We start from the raw sequence: 16,960 nt of genomic DNA on the forward strand, positions 1-16,960 counted from the left end.
TATTTTATAATACTATAAGAAATATCTATTTTATATAGCTATGTTCCATTCCAAGGAGAGTCAAGTTTTTTGCAGACTGGTTATTAAGAGAGACATTTGAATTCAAAATTAATAAGAAACCATATCAATTTTAGACTGTTTGGGCTTGTCACTCCCTGCAGATGGGAGTACATGGAGATAAACTGGATTATTTTCTCCATATTCTTTTTTATTCTCATTTTTCTACAGCAATTATTCACTCATCAGTTCAATACTCATTTATGAAGCACCTCATGTGGAGAACACTGTATGAAATGTTGGGAATACCAGGAGTATTCTGGTAAATGTCTAAAAACCAGCTTTCCAAGGAAAAAATATGTCCACATGATATACTTTTAAGTTTAATGTACATTATTTACATTTTCTCCATTACTTTCTTAAGTCTAGAATCTAGACAATAAAAAAAACCCAGTAAATAAAAGCCTGGTTTGTTAGCATTTGCTAATTTCCAATGTACAAGTGCTCATGTTGAAAATTTGATGATTGGTTTTCCTGGTTCTATTTTGAGCAGGGGCCACTTCAACCTTGATCATATACTTGGAGTTCATTTATAGCTTGGTCCCTGCCTCCATAGAGTTTTCAGTTTGTTAGGGGGAAATACGAGCTAGAAATTCCCTATTTATTAATAAGTGTAACATTTCTAAGGAGAAACACCTTGAAATTTGTATAAATGGTATATTTGGTTTCCTGTAACCAAAATGGGCTAGAATATAAAGATAAAAAAAAATAGCTATTATTAATTTCTAATTTTAAAACATTACTGCTAGTGTAAGTTGTTTTATATCTGTAAATATTTAAGTAAGCTTGTCCTGGATAACTATGATCATAGTTAATTGATTGCTATAATCAGTGGATTTGCATTAGAGGAGTCATTTAATTTGAGGTTACTGAATGAATTTAGAGTGCAAATGAAATTCATTTAACAGCATATTTTCATATTATTAACTTTCATATTTATCATGAAGAAAATGACTGGTAAAAAGCATTTTAAACACTTCTAGCTTTTATCCTGGGTGAGAGTATGGGTTTTCTGGCAAGTTTAGTTAGATTCAATTCAACACACGTTTATTAAGTACCTACTATGGTTTGCACTGTGCTCAGTGCTGGAAATCATACAAAAACAGAATTGCCCCCACCTTCAAGCAGCTTACATTTCCCTGGATGAATACATAACATTCACAACTTGAATACAAAATAGATTTGCTCTCAGACCATCACATTATTTATATTTTGTTAGTGTTTGATTCCTACAACAGAGGAAGGGAGGGTTTTTTTTTCCTTCACTATTTCAAACTAGAGTTAACCTGACACATTATTTTCTTTCATAATTTCATGGTATAATAGCATAATAATATGATCTCTCTCACTGCTGTTCTCATCTCTCCCCTACCCTCTCCCCTACCAACAAAAAATTAACAAGTAATGTCTACCAAGCTTAAACCATATCAACTTAGTTGAAACAATATACATTTAGGAAAAGCCTGTTCAAATATGTGTGATTGATACACATCCCCCTTTGCAGGTTTTCAAGTTGCAAACTACCCTGAACCTGCGTGGGGGGAGGGGGATCCTTCGAAACTTATGGACAACAAAAAAAAATTTTTTTTACTCTTACAATGATGGAAACCAATTTGTGCCATTTAAACCTATGAACTATAGGTTATAGGATGAAGTCAAGCTTTATATATTTGAAATATATGTGTGTTTGTATATGTATAGTTGTTCAGTTATTTCAGTTGTGTCTGACTCTTTGTGATTCCATTTGTGGTTTCCTTGGTGAAGATACTGGAGTGGTTTGCCATTTCCTTCTCTAGTTCATTTTACAAATAAGGAAACTGAGGCAAAAGCATTTTATAGGTAGTGATTTTTACAGTAAATAGAGTGCCTGGGGCTGGTGTCAACAAGACTTATCTTCTCAAGTTCAAATCTGCCTTCGGAACCTGACTGGCTGTGTGACCTTGAGTGAGTCACTTTACCCCCTTCCACTCAGTTTCTTATTTTTACATAAAATAAGCTAGAGAAGAAAATGACAAACCACTCCAGTATCTTTATCAAGAAACCCTCAAATGGGGTCATGAAGACTCAGACATGACTGAAACTCTCTCTCTCTCTCTCTCCCCCCTCCCATCTGCCCAGGATCACAAAGCTAGTAAGTGAGGCTGGATTTGAACTCAGGTCTTCTTGACTCTAGGCATGGCACTCTATCCATTGTAACACCTCGCTGCCTATACACACAGACACACAAACACGCACACATGTATATATGTGTGTGTGTTTGTGTGTAAAATCAACTACTATCTGTTTAATTCCCTAGATTCTTAAAAAAAGTAAGCTGTAATTCTTAAAAATGAGCTTTTTAAAAATGGATTTTTAAAATTTCTAAAAAATGAGTTTTTTTCTTAATTCTTTCATTATTACTCAAATAATCCCAGACCAATCCTGAGAGATTTTTAAAACCTTTTCTGAGATTTTTTTTTTCTCATTTGTATCAGGATGATAGTAGTTCCTGGTAATTGCAGGTTAGCATCTCTCTAAAATACACAGCATTGTAACATTAGAGGTGATGATATTGTTTTCCTGTAACTCTGACTTTTATAGAAAGTCCATCTGCAAAAATCCATTTGCTGTGAAAAACATTAATTCTTACTGCAGACAATGCAGTAAAGTTTCTCTAGTTTAATACTTTTTTAGTCGACTTCAGAGTGGTTTCTTTTTAGAAGATTTGTAGCATCATAATTTCAGAATCTAATCTGTTGCTTGACAGTCGAGAAAGCTTTGGTCTCTGAGAGTGAGCAGAAAAGTTAAAATTGCAAAAATGAATGTTGTACATAAGTCATCCAGTTTGTAGCATGGATACAGAATGATGCAGTTTGGTTTTACTTGTCACACTATATGGGTTTTTTTTTTTATCAGAATACATGGATTAAATGTTGTAATGTCATTAAAAAGAAGGCAATTACTTGAATGAGTCAAATTTCTTTGCTTGCCCTCAACCCACATTGTTTTCAAAGGTAGGAGAATCTATTCCAGATGAACGATATTGTGGCATATGAAATGTTACAGCTGTAACTGAGTGTGTTACAGTGGCTGTTAAGTAACTGGAAGATTCATTGCAGCCTTCAAATTAGGATCACTATCTTGTGACTCACTGTTCCTTTGGGAAGGTCATAATTGTACAGTGTGTGCTACACCATACATAAACAAATATACTACATCCGAAGGAAATCTTGGTGCTCATTTGTAGGCTTTATTGCATCAAAGTAGTTATGATTTTCCTGTAATCTAATATTTATCATTATGCCCAATAGCTAGACCTAGAATCCTCATTGTTGAGTAATATTTTTGCTTTTTATCTGGGGCTTCAGATCCATCTGCTCCACCGGCTCCAGCTAATCTCAGAATTGCCAACTCCACTACTAACAGTGATGGAAGTGTGGCTGTAAGGATTATTTGGGATGTGCCAGAAGAACCTGACATTCCTGTGCATCACTACAAAGTCTTTTGGAGTTGGACAGTCAGCAGCAAGTCAATTGTGCCATCTAAAAAGAAGAGAAGAAAGACAACTGATGGGGTAAGGTATAAATTAGAAAGAGGGGTTAATGTTCTGGGTGTGCTGGAAAGAGAGTGTAATAGATCTAAGAAGTAAGGTTCCACTGAGGTTAGAGACAGAAATGATGAAAGTAATTATGTGTGTGTGTGTGTGTGTGTGTGTGCATACACACACACACACACACACACACACACACACATACACACACACATAAACACAAATATATGGAAGTATATACATACATATACATATATATATACACATATACTATATGTATGTGTATATATACGTACATATATATGTACATATATACACATACTATATATATGTGTATATACACACACACACACACACACACACACACACACACACACACACACACACATATATATATATATATACATATATATATATATGGAGAGAGAGAGATTGAAGGATAGGGAACATTTTGGTAATTTTGTATCTTGATTTTAGAAGGAAAAATAGAGTTCAATTCCTTGTTCAGCTCATGCCCAAGTGACAGTCACAGTTCACAGAAATGGAAGGAACAATTTCAATTATCTCTATCACAGATGTTTAGAAATTGAAAAGGCTATAACCCAGAGTTGTTTATCTACAGATGTGGGGCTTTAGCTTTTAGGGTTCCTGTAAATGGAGGAAGAAACTTGCATTTTGTTTGTATGTCATGATATTTACATCTGTAATCCAGTTCCTTGAAAACTCAATAGACTAGAAAACAAACCTGGGGAATTTCCCTCTCTCTCTCTCTCTCTCTCTCTCTCTCTCTCTCTCTCTCTCTCTCCCCCCCCCATCTGCCCATCTACCACAGTTATTTAGGATAGTTTGTTGCCCAGAAGAAAACAAAATTTCTTTTGATATATTTTGCTGAAATGAGATTTCAATAACATTGAACATCCTGGGCCATGTGCAGTAGCTGATATAAAACAACTGATGTGGTTTATTCAATTTTCCTTTAGTTCGTAATATTTTAATTTTGCAGTATTGTGACAGCATGAAAAGTACCTTCTTCTAAAGAGCTTTTCTGATGTCCCATCATGGTGTCAAGAGGATCCTCAAGTCTTGAAGGGTATACCAGTAGAGCTTAAGTTCTGGGTAGGCCCATCAAATTGAATAGGGAATTGGTGACAGTATTCTTCACCTGTTATCTGAAGAAAAAACCTCTGTCAGACTGAGACACTCATCATCAGGAGGTTGGTCACCGTGTGATTGTTTTAGTATTTGGCCACAACAATTCATAAAACTATCTTCAATGTCAGGGAGATGTAATTTACACTGATCAGGGATCAGAGATCTTTTTCAGTATTAAAATATGAAAAGCATTTTATAGGTAGTGATTTTTTACAGTAAATAGAGTGCCTGGGGCTGGTGTCAACAAGACTTATCTTCTCAAGTTCAAATCTGCCTTCAGAACCTGACTGGCTGTGTGACCTTGAGTGAGCCACTTTACCCCCTTCCACTCAGTTTCTTATTTTTACATAAAATGAGCTAGAGAAGAAAATCACAAACCACTCCAGTATCTGTATCAAATGGGGTCATGAAGAATCAGACATGACTGAAATGACTGAACTACAACAATGTATAATATGAAATGAAATTGAGATTAAACAAAAAAAAATTAATTGAAAAAAATTATGCCTGGTGTGATTACTTTTGTGGTGGTATGCATAATTGGGAGAGCCAACTTGTTATGGTGTGTATAGAACTGACCTCAATAGTCAAAAAGTGCTTGTTTCAATTCCTGCTTCCAACATATATTGGCTGTGTGTCCCTAGGCAACTCATTTAACCTCTTAGTTCCCTAGGTAGGTCTCTAAAGGTAGAGGGAATTTACTCATCTGGGAATTCCCTACATCATTGAAGTCACATATCTAGTCCCTCTTCCTATGGATTATGATACTAGGGTTATCTGAGTCCTGTGTTACGTGGTTTTATTTTGATTGCCTTATGAAAATATATTTCCATATTCATCTACTATATTGCTTTCTGTATAGCTTATATGATCCTCCTTATCAAGATTAATTGAATTCTAAAGAGATTTTTAGGAATTTATAATTCTCTGTGCTTTCTCTATTTAAAAGAATGGAAGTTGTAGAAAATGGTAGCATTCTCAAATGAAACAGAAAATGAAAAAATCTTGTTCTGATCAATAATCCATCAGTGTCAAGGCAGAAGCAGAATAGGTTCTAGTTTCTTTCATTTACTTAAATATCAGGAATATTGAAGACGCGACTTAGTTGAAAATTTTAAAGTGTGATCATTTGAATAAGAAGGAAAATGTAAATTTAAATGATCCAATTGTCTTCCTTTAGACTGGTGATTCATAAAATAAGACAAAGCTTAGGGATAGGCAAAGTAGATCACTCCCTAAAGTATAATACACAGAGCACTTAATAAAAATACTTTTTTCCATCTTACTTTTGGAAATAGAAAATTTTAAATGCCAGAGAGTTCTCCATAAGAGATATTTCTTTTATAGTGTGATTTTGCATTTGTTATAGTAAAAGCTCAAAGCTACCTGATACCAATATGCCAAGAAAAAGGATGATGCCTTTAGCAGAGAAATTGTTTGAGATGAGCCATCATCACATCATCATCTATTATTATCCTTTGTCATCTTCTCTGTTACTGCCTGCTAAGATCCCTGGCTTTGGTTCATTGCTAGCAACTCCCTTTCTTGCCTTTTACTTAGTTGTGAATTTTGTTATTCTACGAACTCTGGCTTGATTAAACACAGCATAAATATTCTTAGAGTATAGACCAGGTCAAGTCAACAAGTCAACAAACATTTATTAAGTGTCTGTTATGCTCAGGTACCTTACCAGACACTGGGTAGGGTCTGCTGGTGCATTCTGAGAGAGCATTACCATAGATTCTTCACATTTCCTTTAATAGGAGAATCAGTAGTAATGCTCCCTGTAAGTGTGATGTCATACCTAGTCTCAAATTTATGCAAACTTATGCATGATATCTCTTAGATCATGACTTGAAGATCTTTTCCTTAGGATGGTTGACCTCTCATCATGGACATATATTTGATCCTCTCCTTTTTCCCATGTAAAAGGCATTACAATCTCCTTTTCAAATCAAAGCAATTGGCTCCTTAACTCAGCTCACACAATGGTTTGTGGCTCTGCAAGCCCTTTGGGGTTTGGAGAGGTGAGGGTGGTATGTTCTGGAGGTACCAATGTACTAACAACCATTGGGCTGGACTTTTTCAATGCTGGCTACTCTCCAGGGTGCATTTGATGCCTTGAAGAAGCCAACAAGTAGTCCTGGATCTGGGCAGTTAGCTGTTCTGCCTTCCAATAGCACAATGATTGTCTCATATCCTTTCAACTGGAAAATAGAGGACCTCTCAAGGTTTCTGATGCATATTGTTTCTAGTTCTCTATCCTGGGCACTCTCCATTTTCCAAGCCAAAGATTTAAAGGCAAATGTCTTTTCCTGGGCAGTAGAGATTTGGCAATTTGAGTTGTAGGCACATAGAGAACACATTTTTAAAAAACTTTTCCTAGGTTACCACAAATGTGTTGTTTTAGATCTTTTCCCAATCTTCGTGTTGTAGAGTCTCAGTCACTTTTACCTTCTTAAAGGATGTACTGAAATTCTCAAGAAATTGTTTACTCAAGAAATTCTTTACTACTTTAAGTAAAAATGTAAAGGCTCTTATCAAAGCATTTTTTTCTTAGGCATAAATAGTGTAGAGAATTGGCCAGGGTAAATTCTCAGCTTTTATATGACATTCTCTTACCTTGGGAGTCAATGTTTGAGAGACAATCTCTTCAGAATTCTGACTATATTAAGAGTCTGTTCACGCACACACACACACACACACACAAAATTATTGTATATCTACCTAGGTGTATAATGACATAATTTATTAGTAGATGCTTATTTGTCTTTCTGTATATGTTCTTTTGTTCCTGCAATTGAAGCCAGGTAGTATTAGGCTCTCTTTCGTAAGAGTATTTGGAAATAATTGCTTCCATTTTCATAGCCCATTAAAGTTTACAAAATTTTGTAAGTATAAGAATCCTGTGGGTATAGTTAGTTTAAATGTAATTACTCCAACCTTTCAGATGAAGAAACCAAGGTTAAAAGAGATTTAAATGACTTACCCAGGGTCATAAAATTAGTAACAGACTTATCCAGGTCAGTGACTCCAAGTTTAATGTTTGTCTCACTATACAGTTTAGCTTGTGTGAATAATAATAATAATAATAATATTAGTAACTAGTATTCATAAAATGCTATAAAGTTTGTGATGAATTTTGCAAATAGCTTATGTTATTCTCACTTTATCTGTGGGAGGTAGGTACTATTATTATCCCCAGTTAACAGATGAGCATATAGAGGCACATGGGTTGTGACTTTCCCATGGTCACACAGCTAGTAAGTGTCAGACTAGACTGGAACTTAGGTCTTCCTGAACCCTGTCCAGCATGAATTTGCTGTATCAACTAGCTCTCTTTCCCATGAAGAAACCCTGTTATATCTGGAATCAACATCTTTCACTTTATTTATGTTGGAGAAAATAAGAGCTAGTGCAGGGGGGTGGGGTAGGGTGAGTCTTTTTTTAGAAATTAAGTAAAAGGAAATAGAATCTGGAGGCAGAGACCTAAGTTCAAATCTCAGCTCTGCTATTTATTACCTAAATGACCTTGGTCAAGTCACTTAATCTCATTCAGCCTTTGGGCAAAATGAGGGAGTTGATTAGATGATCTTTTTGGTGCTTTCCAGCTCTAAATCCTGTCTCTCCTGAGACAAGATGTGTGATTTATAGTATTTTTAAAATTTGGCCTCATACCCTAGGATCTGAAAAAAAATGTTTATTTTCCTGGATACTGTTTGTTTCTTCTTAAAGTGAAGTGCTGAAGTGTTATTGTTGTTGCTTTTTTTTTTTAACAAAAACCCTATACTTTTAAAAACTGAAGCAATATACAATTTCTACTTAACTTTTAGCTTATTGAAAAGGCAATTGACCAGAACATCTCATCTGCTTTTATTCATCCTTGATATAAGCAAAAGAATTCAGACTCTAGCAGGCAAAGCATATGGACCAAAAAGCAAAATAAAACAAAACAAAAAATCCAAGCCCCCATAATTTACAACTTAAAAAGGTGGAATTTCTTGTTGGTAGCATCACATATAATTTATATTACTTGACAGGACTTAAACCCAAAACCTCAATAAAACAGATAAACAAAGGATTGGGATGTTCTGGTTAATTCAACCACAATAGTTAAATAACCAATAACCAATGGTTAGTCAGGTCAAGATTAATCAGAATTTTTTTCATTGTTTCAATTCTAAAAAATTAGTATGTTTTCCCCCTATGTCTCCATTTTACAGAGGTTTGGGAGGTATTCTCATCTGTTTCAATTATTTCAATGTCACCTATACTCAGATTATTCCCAGCTCTCTCTATATATCCAGCTTTAATTTCTCTCCTTATCTTTTATTCCAAATTCTCACATACTTCCTATATATTTCCATCTCAATAGCACTTCAAATTCAAAATATATAACACAGAACTCATCACTTCTTACTGCTACATATGATGACACCACCCTGTTTCTGATGAGGGCACAATCATCCAGTCACTGAGGTTTATGTTTATTTCTTTCTCCCTCCCCCCCACCCTATATCTAACATGTTGTCAAGTCTTATACATTCTATATCCACAACATTTCTTACATTTTTTTTCTTTTTCTTGACTCATACTACCAAAAACCTATATATTCACTTATCATCTATTTTAATGTCCTTCTAATTAGTCTCCTTGCCTCTTTCTTCTCTAGATATCTCCATACAACCACTAAAATAATCTTGCTAAACACAGATCTGACAATGTCTCTTCCTTCTTCAAAAACCTCCAGTGGTTTCCCTTATTGGCTGTAAGATAACATACAAACTCCTTGAACTGGCCTTTAAGGCTGCCCACTCACTCACCATGTTTGCCTTACTTTAAATTCCCCTCTTGATGTACTCTCTATTCCAGACAAATTGTACTATTAATTTTTCTCTGTACTTGCCGTTCTGTGTCTGTGAATTCTCATAAGTCATGTGTTATGTTCAGAATTCTTTTCCTTTCTGTCTTTGCCTTTGTATTCCTTCTTTTTCCTTTCTCTGACACATACTAGCTGCATCATCAGGGGATATTCTTTAGTAGCCTAGGCAATTCTCTAAGACTCTTTGCAGAAGTGGTTCCAGCCTACCTCAATTGAGTTCCATCGTTTGGAAGTTCCATATGTAATTGAAATTGAAAGTACAGTCTATACTATTCTTCCTATTTTCTGTGCTCAACTCAGAAACCATCTTTTCTGGGAAATATTGTTTGATCTCTTTAGGCATTAGTACTCTCTACCTCTTTTCAAATTTTTGAAAATGTATTTTTCTGTTTGCATATTGTATTAGATCAAGAGTACCTAAGCTCCTTGTGGACAGAGGTTATTGTTTGTATAACCACAGTGCTTAGCTTTCACATAATTTGTCAAATTTGAATTTGAGTCAAGTTACAAGAAGAAAAACTTACAAAGATCAAATCAGTGGGTAGCAGAATTATTTACAATCTAAACCTTCTAATAAGAACATTATAGAATCGTAATGTTCATATTCATTTTGAGCTGACTTTGATTATTTCAATATCCTGAATAATTAAGGAAAGATTGGGTTCATATAGTTATATTTATTGAAGCATAGGTTTATGGCAATAATACTTGAGAATTTCACAGATTAAAAAATATTTATATTTTATTAATTGAATTTATTTGTTAACAACCTAAGCATAATTTAAAGAAGTTCATGTTTTGTCTTTTGATTTTTGCTTTACTCCTATATTTAGTGTCTTTAAAAAAAAGAAATGGAATTTAAGACACATTAAAACTAAAGGTCACATTGAGGTGTTATAATCACTAGTGAAATGATTTATCTGTTTCCTAAAAGTAACATTCTAAAATTGGTAGACCTCTATTCAATGGAAATTAGAATCTTTCTAATGCTTCAATTGTGTTTACTTCTGTTCTTTTCAATTATAGTCTCAAAATTATGTGATCCTGGAGAGTCTTCAGCCAAATAACAACTATATGGTGGAAATACAGGCCATAACTTACTGGGGACAAGTACGCCTAAAAAGTGCTAAAGTGTCTTTTTACTTCACTGCCGCACAAGCAATAAGTAATAGTAAGTATTTCATATTTTCCCTAGGACAAAATGAAATCTTTAAAATAAATTATAAAGATAACAGGAAATAAAATGAATTTGAAGTGTAAAAACAGGAAAAGCTTTGGAATTGTATTCTTAAGAGCAAATATCAACAGAAATATATCACCAGTGCACTTTAAATGTTGCATACAAAGTAGATTAAATTGTGAATTTTTAAGGTCCCATTTCAGAAAAATAAGAGGTACTAATCATTATGCCACATCCATTTTGGAAATAAAGTGATACCATTCTTTATATTATTCTCAAGTGGATAATAAATATCACCTCCATGTGACTTCCCAAGTGGTTCTAGATACATTGGGCAAATTTTAAAAGGTCATGTGCAAGGTATTCTGTTTAGATCGTCACTTCCAAAGAAATAGATTCTTGGGGTTAGGGGAGTCCATTAATCTGGGTCTGGATAAGGAACTGGAAATGATTTTAATGTAAGTAGCCAGAAGTATAAATAAAAGCTTATTGAGTAATAGAAAACTGGTAAATGATTGAATAAATGGATAAATAAGTATTTATTCAATATGTAAAGCACTGCACAAAACACTGGGGATGTAAATAGAAATTAAGACAGTCCCTTCTCTTAAGAAACTCATGTTTTAAAGGGAGAACCTAACTTAAGGAATATTTTAACCATAAATCACATACAAAGGTCACATAGTCCTTAGGGTCCTCAGGGCAACACAGTTGTTAATGCCTCTTTTTTGATGCCACTCTCACTGATAAAATCATATCAATTTTGGATGTTGAGCCATTTGACAGTGCCTTGGACTTTGGTGGCAAGAATTTTCTGTTTCTTTAGCAGCTATAGCTATAAGCACTTGCAAAAGTTTACTTCCTAGAATGATGGCTGAGGGCATTGACCTGTAAACATTGCTATAACCAAGGCTCTTAGATATTGGGTCCTGTACTGTCTTTATCAGGTCTGAGAGTTTGAACCTTTAAGTGACTGGCAACAAATGGACTGAGACCCCTTGTAGTTTCATTTTTCTGCCTTCCTATGGCATTATGATCTCCCTTTCCATCGTGTTCTACACTCTTCTTTTCTTTCTCCCTTCACTCTCCTGTTTCCCTCTTGCCTTTCTTTCTCTTAGTATTTTTCCTTTCCCATTTTCATAGCTTTCTCTTGAAATGGGTTGATAGAGACAGGCCATTGTCTGGGACTGGGAAAGGAGATTGGGGATGACCTTATCTTTCTCTAAGTCTGAACCCTTCCCCTACTTCCCTAAGAAATGGTAGGAGAAGGGCATAAGAACAGCAACAACAACCACCCACCCTATATACATGCTTTAGCTCATTTCACCTAACTCGTTCTTTCTTACCTATCCGCTACTTCCCACCCAGCAGCCAAGAGAATGAAATGTAATTATTAATAAATTAAGTGCCTAGGTACCAGACACTGTGCTTAGTGCTGGCAAAAAAAGAGGCAAAAGATAGTCTCTGTCCTCAAGGTGCTCACCATCTAATAGGGGAGACAAGTTACAAACAAATATACCCAAAGCAAGCTACATAAAGGATAAATAGGAAATAGTAGAGGGAAGACACTAGAATTAAGAGTAGTTGGTAAAGACTTCATACCGAAGATTGGATTTTAATAGAAACTTAAAGGAAGCCAGGAAAATCAATAGTCAGAGGTGAGAAGGGAGAGCTTTCCAAGCATGGAGGAAAATAAGCAAAAATGCCTGGAGTCAAGAGATGGAAGTCTTATTTGTGGGACTGCCAGGAGGCCAGTGTCACTGAATTACAGTTTGTGTAGGGAAATAAGGTATAAGAATACTGGACAGATAGAAGAAGGCTAGATTATGAAGAATTTCAAATGCCAAATAGAGTATTTTGTATTTAGGCCTGGAGGCAATAGGGAGCTACTGGAGTTTATTGAGCAATAGAGTAAGAGGATTATTATACAGCTGGAAGTTTTATAGGGCTTTGTTCTTTTTGATCCATGTAGCAGGGAGGTGCTATTAACTTCAGTTATAGAAGAGAAAACTGAGCACCTGAGAGATGTTCTCTCTGTAGTCACTGAGTCACACAGCCAAGAAATATCTGGGGCAAGGTTCAAAAGAGTCCTTCCGGCCTCTCCATCACTCTCTCCACTCTCTGATCTATGCTGGGAACTATCATGCGCAGGATCCTGCTTTCTAGGAATTTATTAATAATGGTCTTCTGGAGTCAGTGCTTCTATTCTGTTATCTATCATGGAAAGATGACTTCACTCATGGGAATTTCAAGCCAGGGAGGAAGATACTGACACCATGATATGTTAGTGGGAGAAACAGTTTTGGACAAATTACTTCCTTGACTTTATAAGGCTGGCCTTTGTTATCGATCCCCTTTTCTGAAAGGTATTTAGAAGAGCTGGCTGGGGCATACAGTCCTTATGTAACTCTCTTGCCATTTGATGATCTCATATCTGCTTGAAGACCTCTGGTGACAGGAAACTTCCTGTCTTATGGGGAAAGCCATTCCATTTTGGAATTGTTGTAACAGGAAGATGCTTTTTTGTTAAACCCAAATGTTTCTCCATGTCCCCTGACAATAAGCAAAGCCAGCCTGAATGCTTTTCCACTTGATACATATTTGAAGACAGTAGGATAGTTAGAAACTCTGATTAAAGAAGATGTTTTCTTTAGACATAATGGAGATTAAAAAAGAAAAAAATATTCTGAGACCAACAGAAGCCTACATTAAATAAATCCATTCCCCACTCCCTACGCATATAAAGGATAAGAACATATTTTTTTTCTCTGTACTCACCTCTTTAAGGAACAGTATAATGAAAGTATCAGTAGATAAAAGTTAACATAAGTCAATAATGCTAAGGAAATAATTCTATTTTTATTAACATATGACAGGAATGCCTTTTGTATATATTTATATATTAGGGGGAAGTCAACCCAGGTTATGACATCATTAATAAAGTACTAATTTCAAACTTTCGGGCATTCAGATGTGTGTGTGTGTGTGTGTGTGTGTGTGTGTGTGTATGAATGGATGTTTGTGTTTAAACAGGATAGCTTTTGATTTTGCTGGGGTGGGGTAGCCATGAGATTACTGACCTATGAAAAGCTCCTTCCAACCCAATGATTCTGTCATTCTTGTTAAGCTTTTGCAGTTAGATAATGAAAGGTTTAGGAAATCTACGAAAAAATGGGAAATGGTGCAAAGCAGATGCTGTTACATGTGTTGTCTGCTTCTCACCAGGTAAATACTATAAAAAAAAGAGATTGGTTTTGCTAAGTACTGTATAGAATACAGCTTTCTGTTTACTGATATTTTATATGTGAACGCTTTTTATATACTTGCATAAATATAGAATGCTGCTTTTATAAGAACATGACATATTTCATCACAGAACTACTAAAACAAAAGAATAATTACAACTTTATAGTGTAAGCAAGGGAAATTATATTTTATAGGGAAGAAGAGTATTAAATGCCACAATATGAATTACTTTTTGAGTTATATTACTTCCAAGGCTGGAGGCAACTGTATTTTAATGATAAATACCTCTACACAAATTAAGCTTTCTTTTCATGGGAGCTTGTAAAAAGTACCCTTCAAAGTAAGGGAGAAATGTATCTTATACAGAGCAGTAATTTGCCTTTTTAAAAAAAATATTTATTTGTTTATTTTAATTCCAAGAGCAGTGCTTCCAAGGTTGACAGACTTCAATGTGGGTGAACTTAGAAATAACATTTTATAGTTACCACATGGATCCTGAATATTCTTCAAGCTTATATTATAAGAGTGAATGAAAGCCTTTCAGTCCTTCACACCTTAAAATGAAATAAAAATTTAGGCCTCTGGAAACAGAATACATGGTAGTCTAGCCCTTCAAACTCTTAATCTATTTTGTGACTGAGAAAACCTGTAAACTATTTCAGAATCTGTCCCTCTGTAAAGCTTGATAGAAATAAATATTATTCTATTTAAAAATTTTTTTTCCCTCAGGAATGGAGTCGAGAGATATAGAGGTAGAAATCATGTAAAGGAATCTTGAAAAGGGATCTACTTTTTTTTGTTTGTTTACAGTGTATGCTTGTAGAGTGTTAGGAACAATGTTTCCAATTAATGCCTTTCCTCTCTGCACTTATTTTCATATCTAGATTAGTGGTCATGTGGAGATATTTTAAAATTGACCCTTAGCTGTATTTTTTAACAAAGAGCGATGGATAACAGGGTCAAAATTGGATTGAAAGCAAAATTAAGGAGTAAATAATAACAGTAACATCTTGTATTTAGCCACTAGTGGATTACTTCATGTCACCAGTTATTGACATATATACACATGTATGTACATATATGCCCATATACTATATACATATATTAATATATAGGTTAAAGTCAATTAATAAATGTGTAACTAGCCCTAGCTACTATCCTAGTTGGCACTACAGATATTCCAATTCCCAGTCCAATATGCTATCCACATTGCCTCTCATGCCATCTGATGTTTCCTCTCAAGAGATTGGATGTGTACATAAATACCAGTTACACTTCTACTTTTCTTTCCACTGAAATGTGGAATGTCAATCATTTGCTTGAACACCGTACAGATTGGTTAAATATTATGATTGGAGCTGACATCTGCCAATTTAGAAATGGTGATGATTTAGTTTAGATTTGGTGCTACTGTTTTGACAGACTTGAAGACAAAATTTCCTGGGGAGGGGGTGTAGTTGGCAAATTTTGCCAGTGCCTACAATGAAGTAGGCAAAATGACAAGTATTTGTGTCCAATTCATAAAAATTTTTGCTTATAAGTATTTTTGCTATAATTTATTTTTCTATTGTTAATTTATTCAAACTATTCATTTAGGGACCTTATACAGCAATTTTTATTTATTCTCTCCCAAAGCTTTGAAACAAATTATGTGAGTAGATCTACATTTATATATAAAAAAATTCTCTAGGAATCATGTCATCAGCCTAGCTGAGTGTTTAAATGAATAAGTAGGTAAGTCAGAGGAGTAATACTTCATTAATATGTATGTGTGTGTATATATATATATGTGTGTGTGTGTGTGTGTGTGTGTGTGTGTGTGTGTGTGTGTGTGTTCACATGCATATGCCAATCAATAAACATTTATGAAGTACTTACTCAGTGCCAGACACTGAGCTAAGTGCTAGGGATACAAAGAAAGGCAAAAGAGAGTCCCTGTTGTCAAGGTTCTCACAGTCTAATGGGGGAAAACATTCAGACAACTATGTATAAACAGGCTTTATACAGAATAATAGAGGGAAAGCACCGGAATTAAGAGGGAGTGGGAATGGCTTCCTGCAGAAGGTAGTATTGAAGGAAGCCAGGGAATTCTGGAGGTGGAGAAGAGGAGGGAGACCATTCCACACATGGATTCTAGCCCAAGAAAATACCTGGAGTCAGGAGATGCAGTGTCTAGTGTAAGGAATAGAAGGAGGCAAGTGTCACTTCATCGCAGAGTACATAGGAGTGACTAGGGCTTAAGAAAACTGAAAAAGGTAGGAAGGTCTGGGTTATGAAGGACTTTGAATGCCAGAGGATTTAATATTTGATCCTGGAGATGATAAGGAGTCATTGGCCTCTAGTGGGGAATGGTTGGACCTGTATTTTAGGAAAATCACTTTGACAGCAGAATGGAGGATGGAGCTAGATTGGGGGCTAGATGGATCATCCAGCAGATTAGTGAAGGTGTGAAGAGTTAAGGGCCTATTCCAGGGTGGTGGCAGTTTCAGAGGAGAAAAAGTAATGTATTTTGAGAGATGTTACAAAGGTAAAAATCAACAGGGCTTGGCAACAGGTTGGAAATGGGAGGGGTAGTGAGAGAGAGTGAGATGATATAGGTTTCAAGCCTGTTGGACTGGGAGAATGGTGGTGTGCCCTCAACAGTAATAAGGAAGTTTGGAATGGGAGAAGGTTTAGGAAGAAAAATCATTAGTTCTGTTTAGAAATGTTGAGTTTAAGATATCAACAGTATATCCAGTTGGAGATGTCTAACGCAAGACTGGAGTTTAGCCGAGATGTTAGGGCCAGATAATTCAATTAGAGAAAAAATTAGCATAGATATGATAACAAAGTCCAAGGGAGCTGTAATCACCAGGTGAAATATCATCACCAGGTTATAGAAAAGAAGAAGGAATAGGAGAGAGCCCTGAGGGTC

The 16,960-nt window shown here is 35.3% G+C and overlaps 1 protein-coding gene across 2 annotated transcripts in view; it reads left to right on the top strand.

The window, feature by feature from the left end:
• Positions 1 to 16,960, top strand: part of ANOS1 (anosmin 1) — a 236,766-nt gene that overhangs the window by 187,923 nt on the left and 31,883 nt on the right. For both annotated transcript variants that reach the window (XM_021006244.2, XM_021006243.2), the window contains exons 7-8: positions 3,405 to 3,610; positions 10,647 to 10,791. In XM_021006244.2, the coding sequence (XP_020861903.1) occupies positions 3,405 to 3,610; positions 10,647 to 10,791 (351 nt within the window). The remainder of the gene's footprint in view (positions 1 to 3,404; positions 3,611 to 10,646; positions 10,792 to 16,960) is intronic.

This window comes from Phascolarctos cinereus, unplaced genomic scaffold (assembly GCF_003287225.1).
Source record: "Phascolarctos cinereus isolate Bilbo 61053 unplaced genomic scaffold, phaCin_HiC Scaffold_726;HRSCAF=1367, whole genome shotgun sequence".
NCBI lineage: Eukaryota > Metazoa > Chordata > Mammalia > Diprotodontia > Phascolarctidae > Phascolarctos > Phascolarctos cinereus.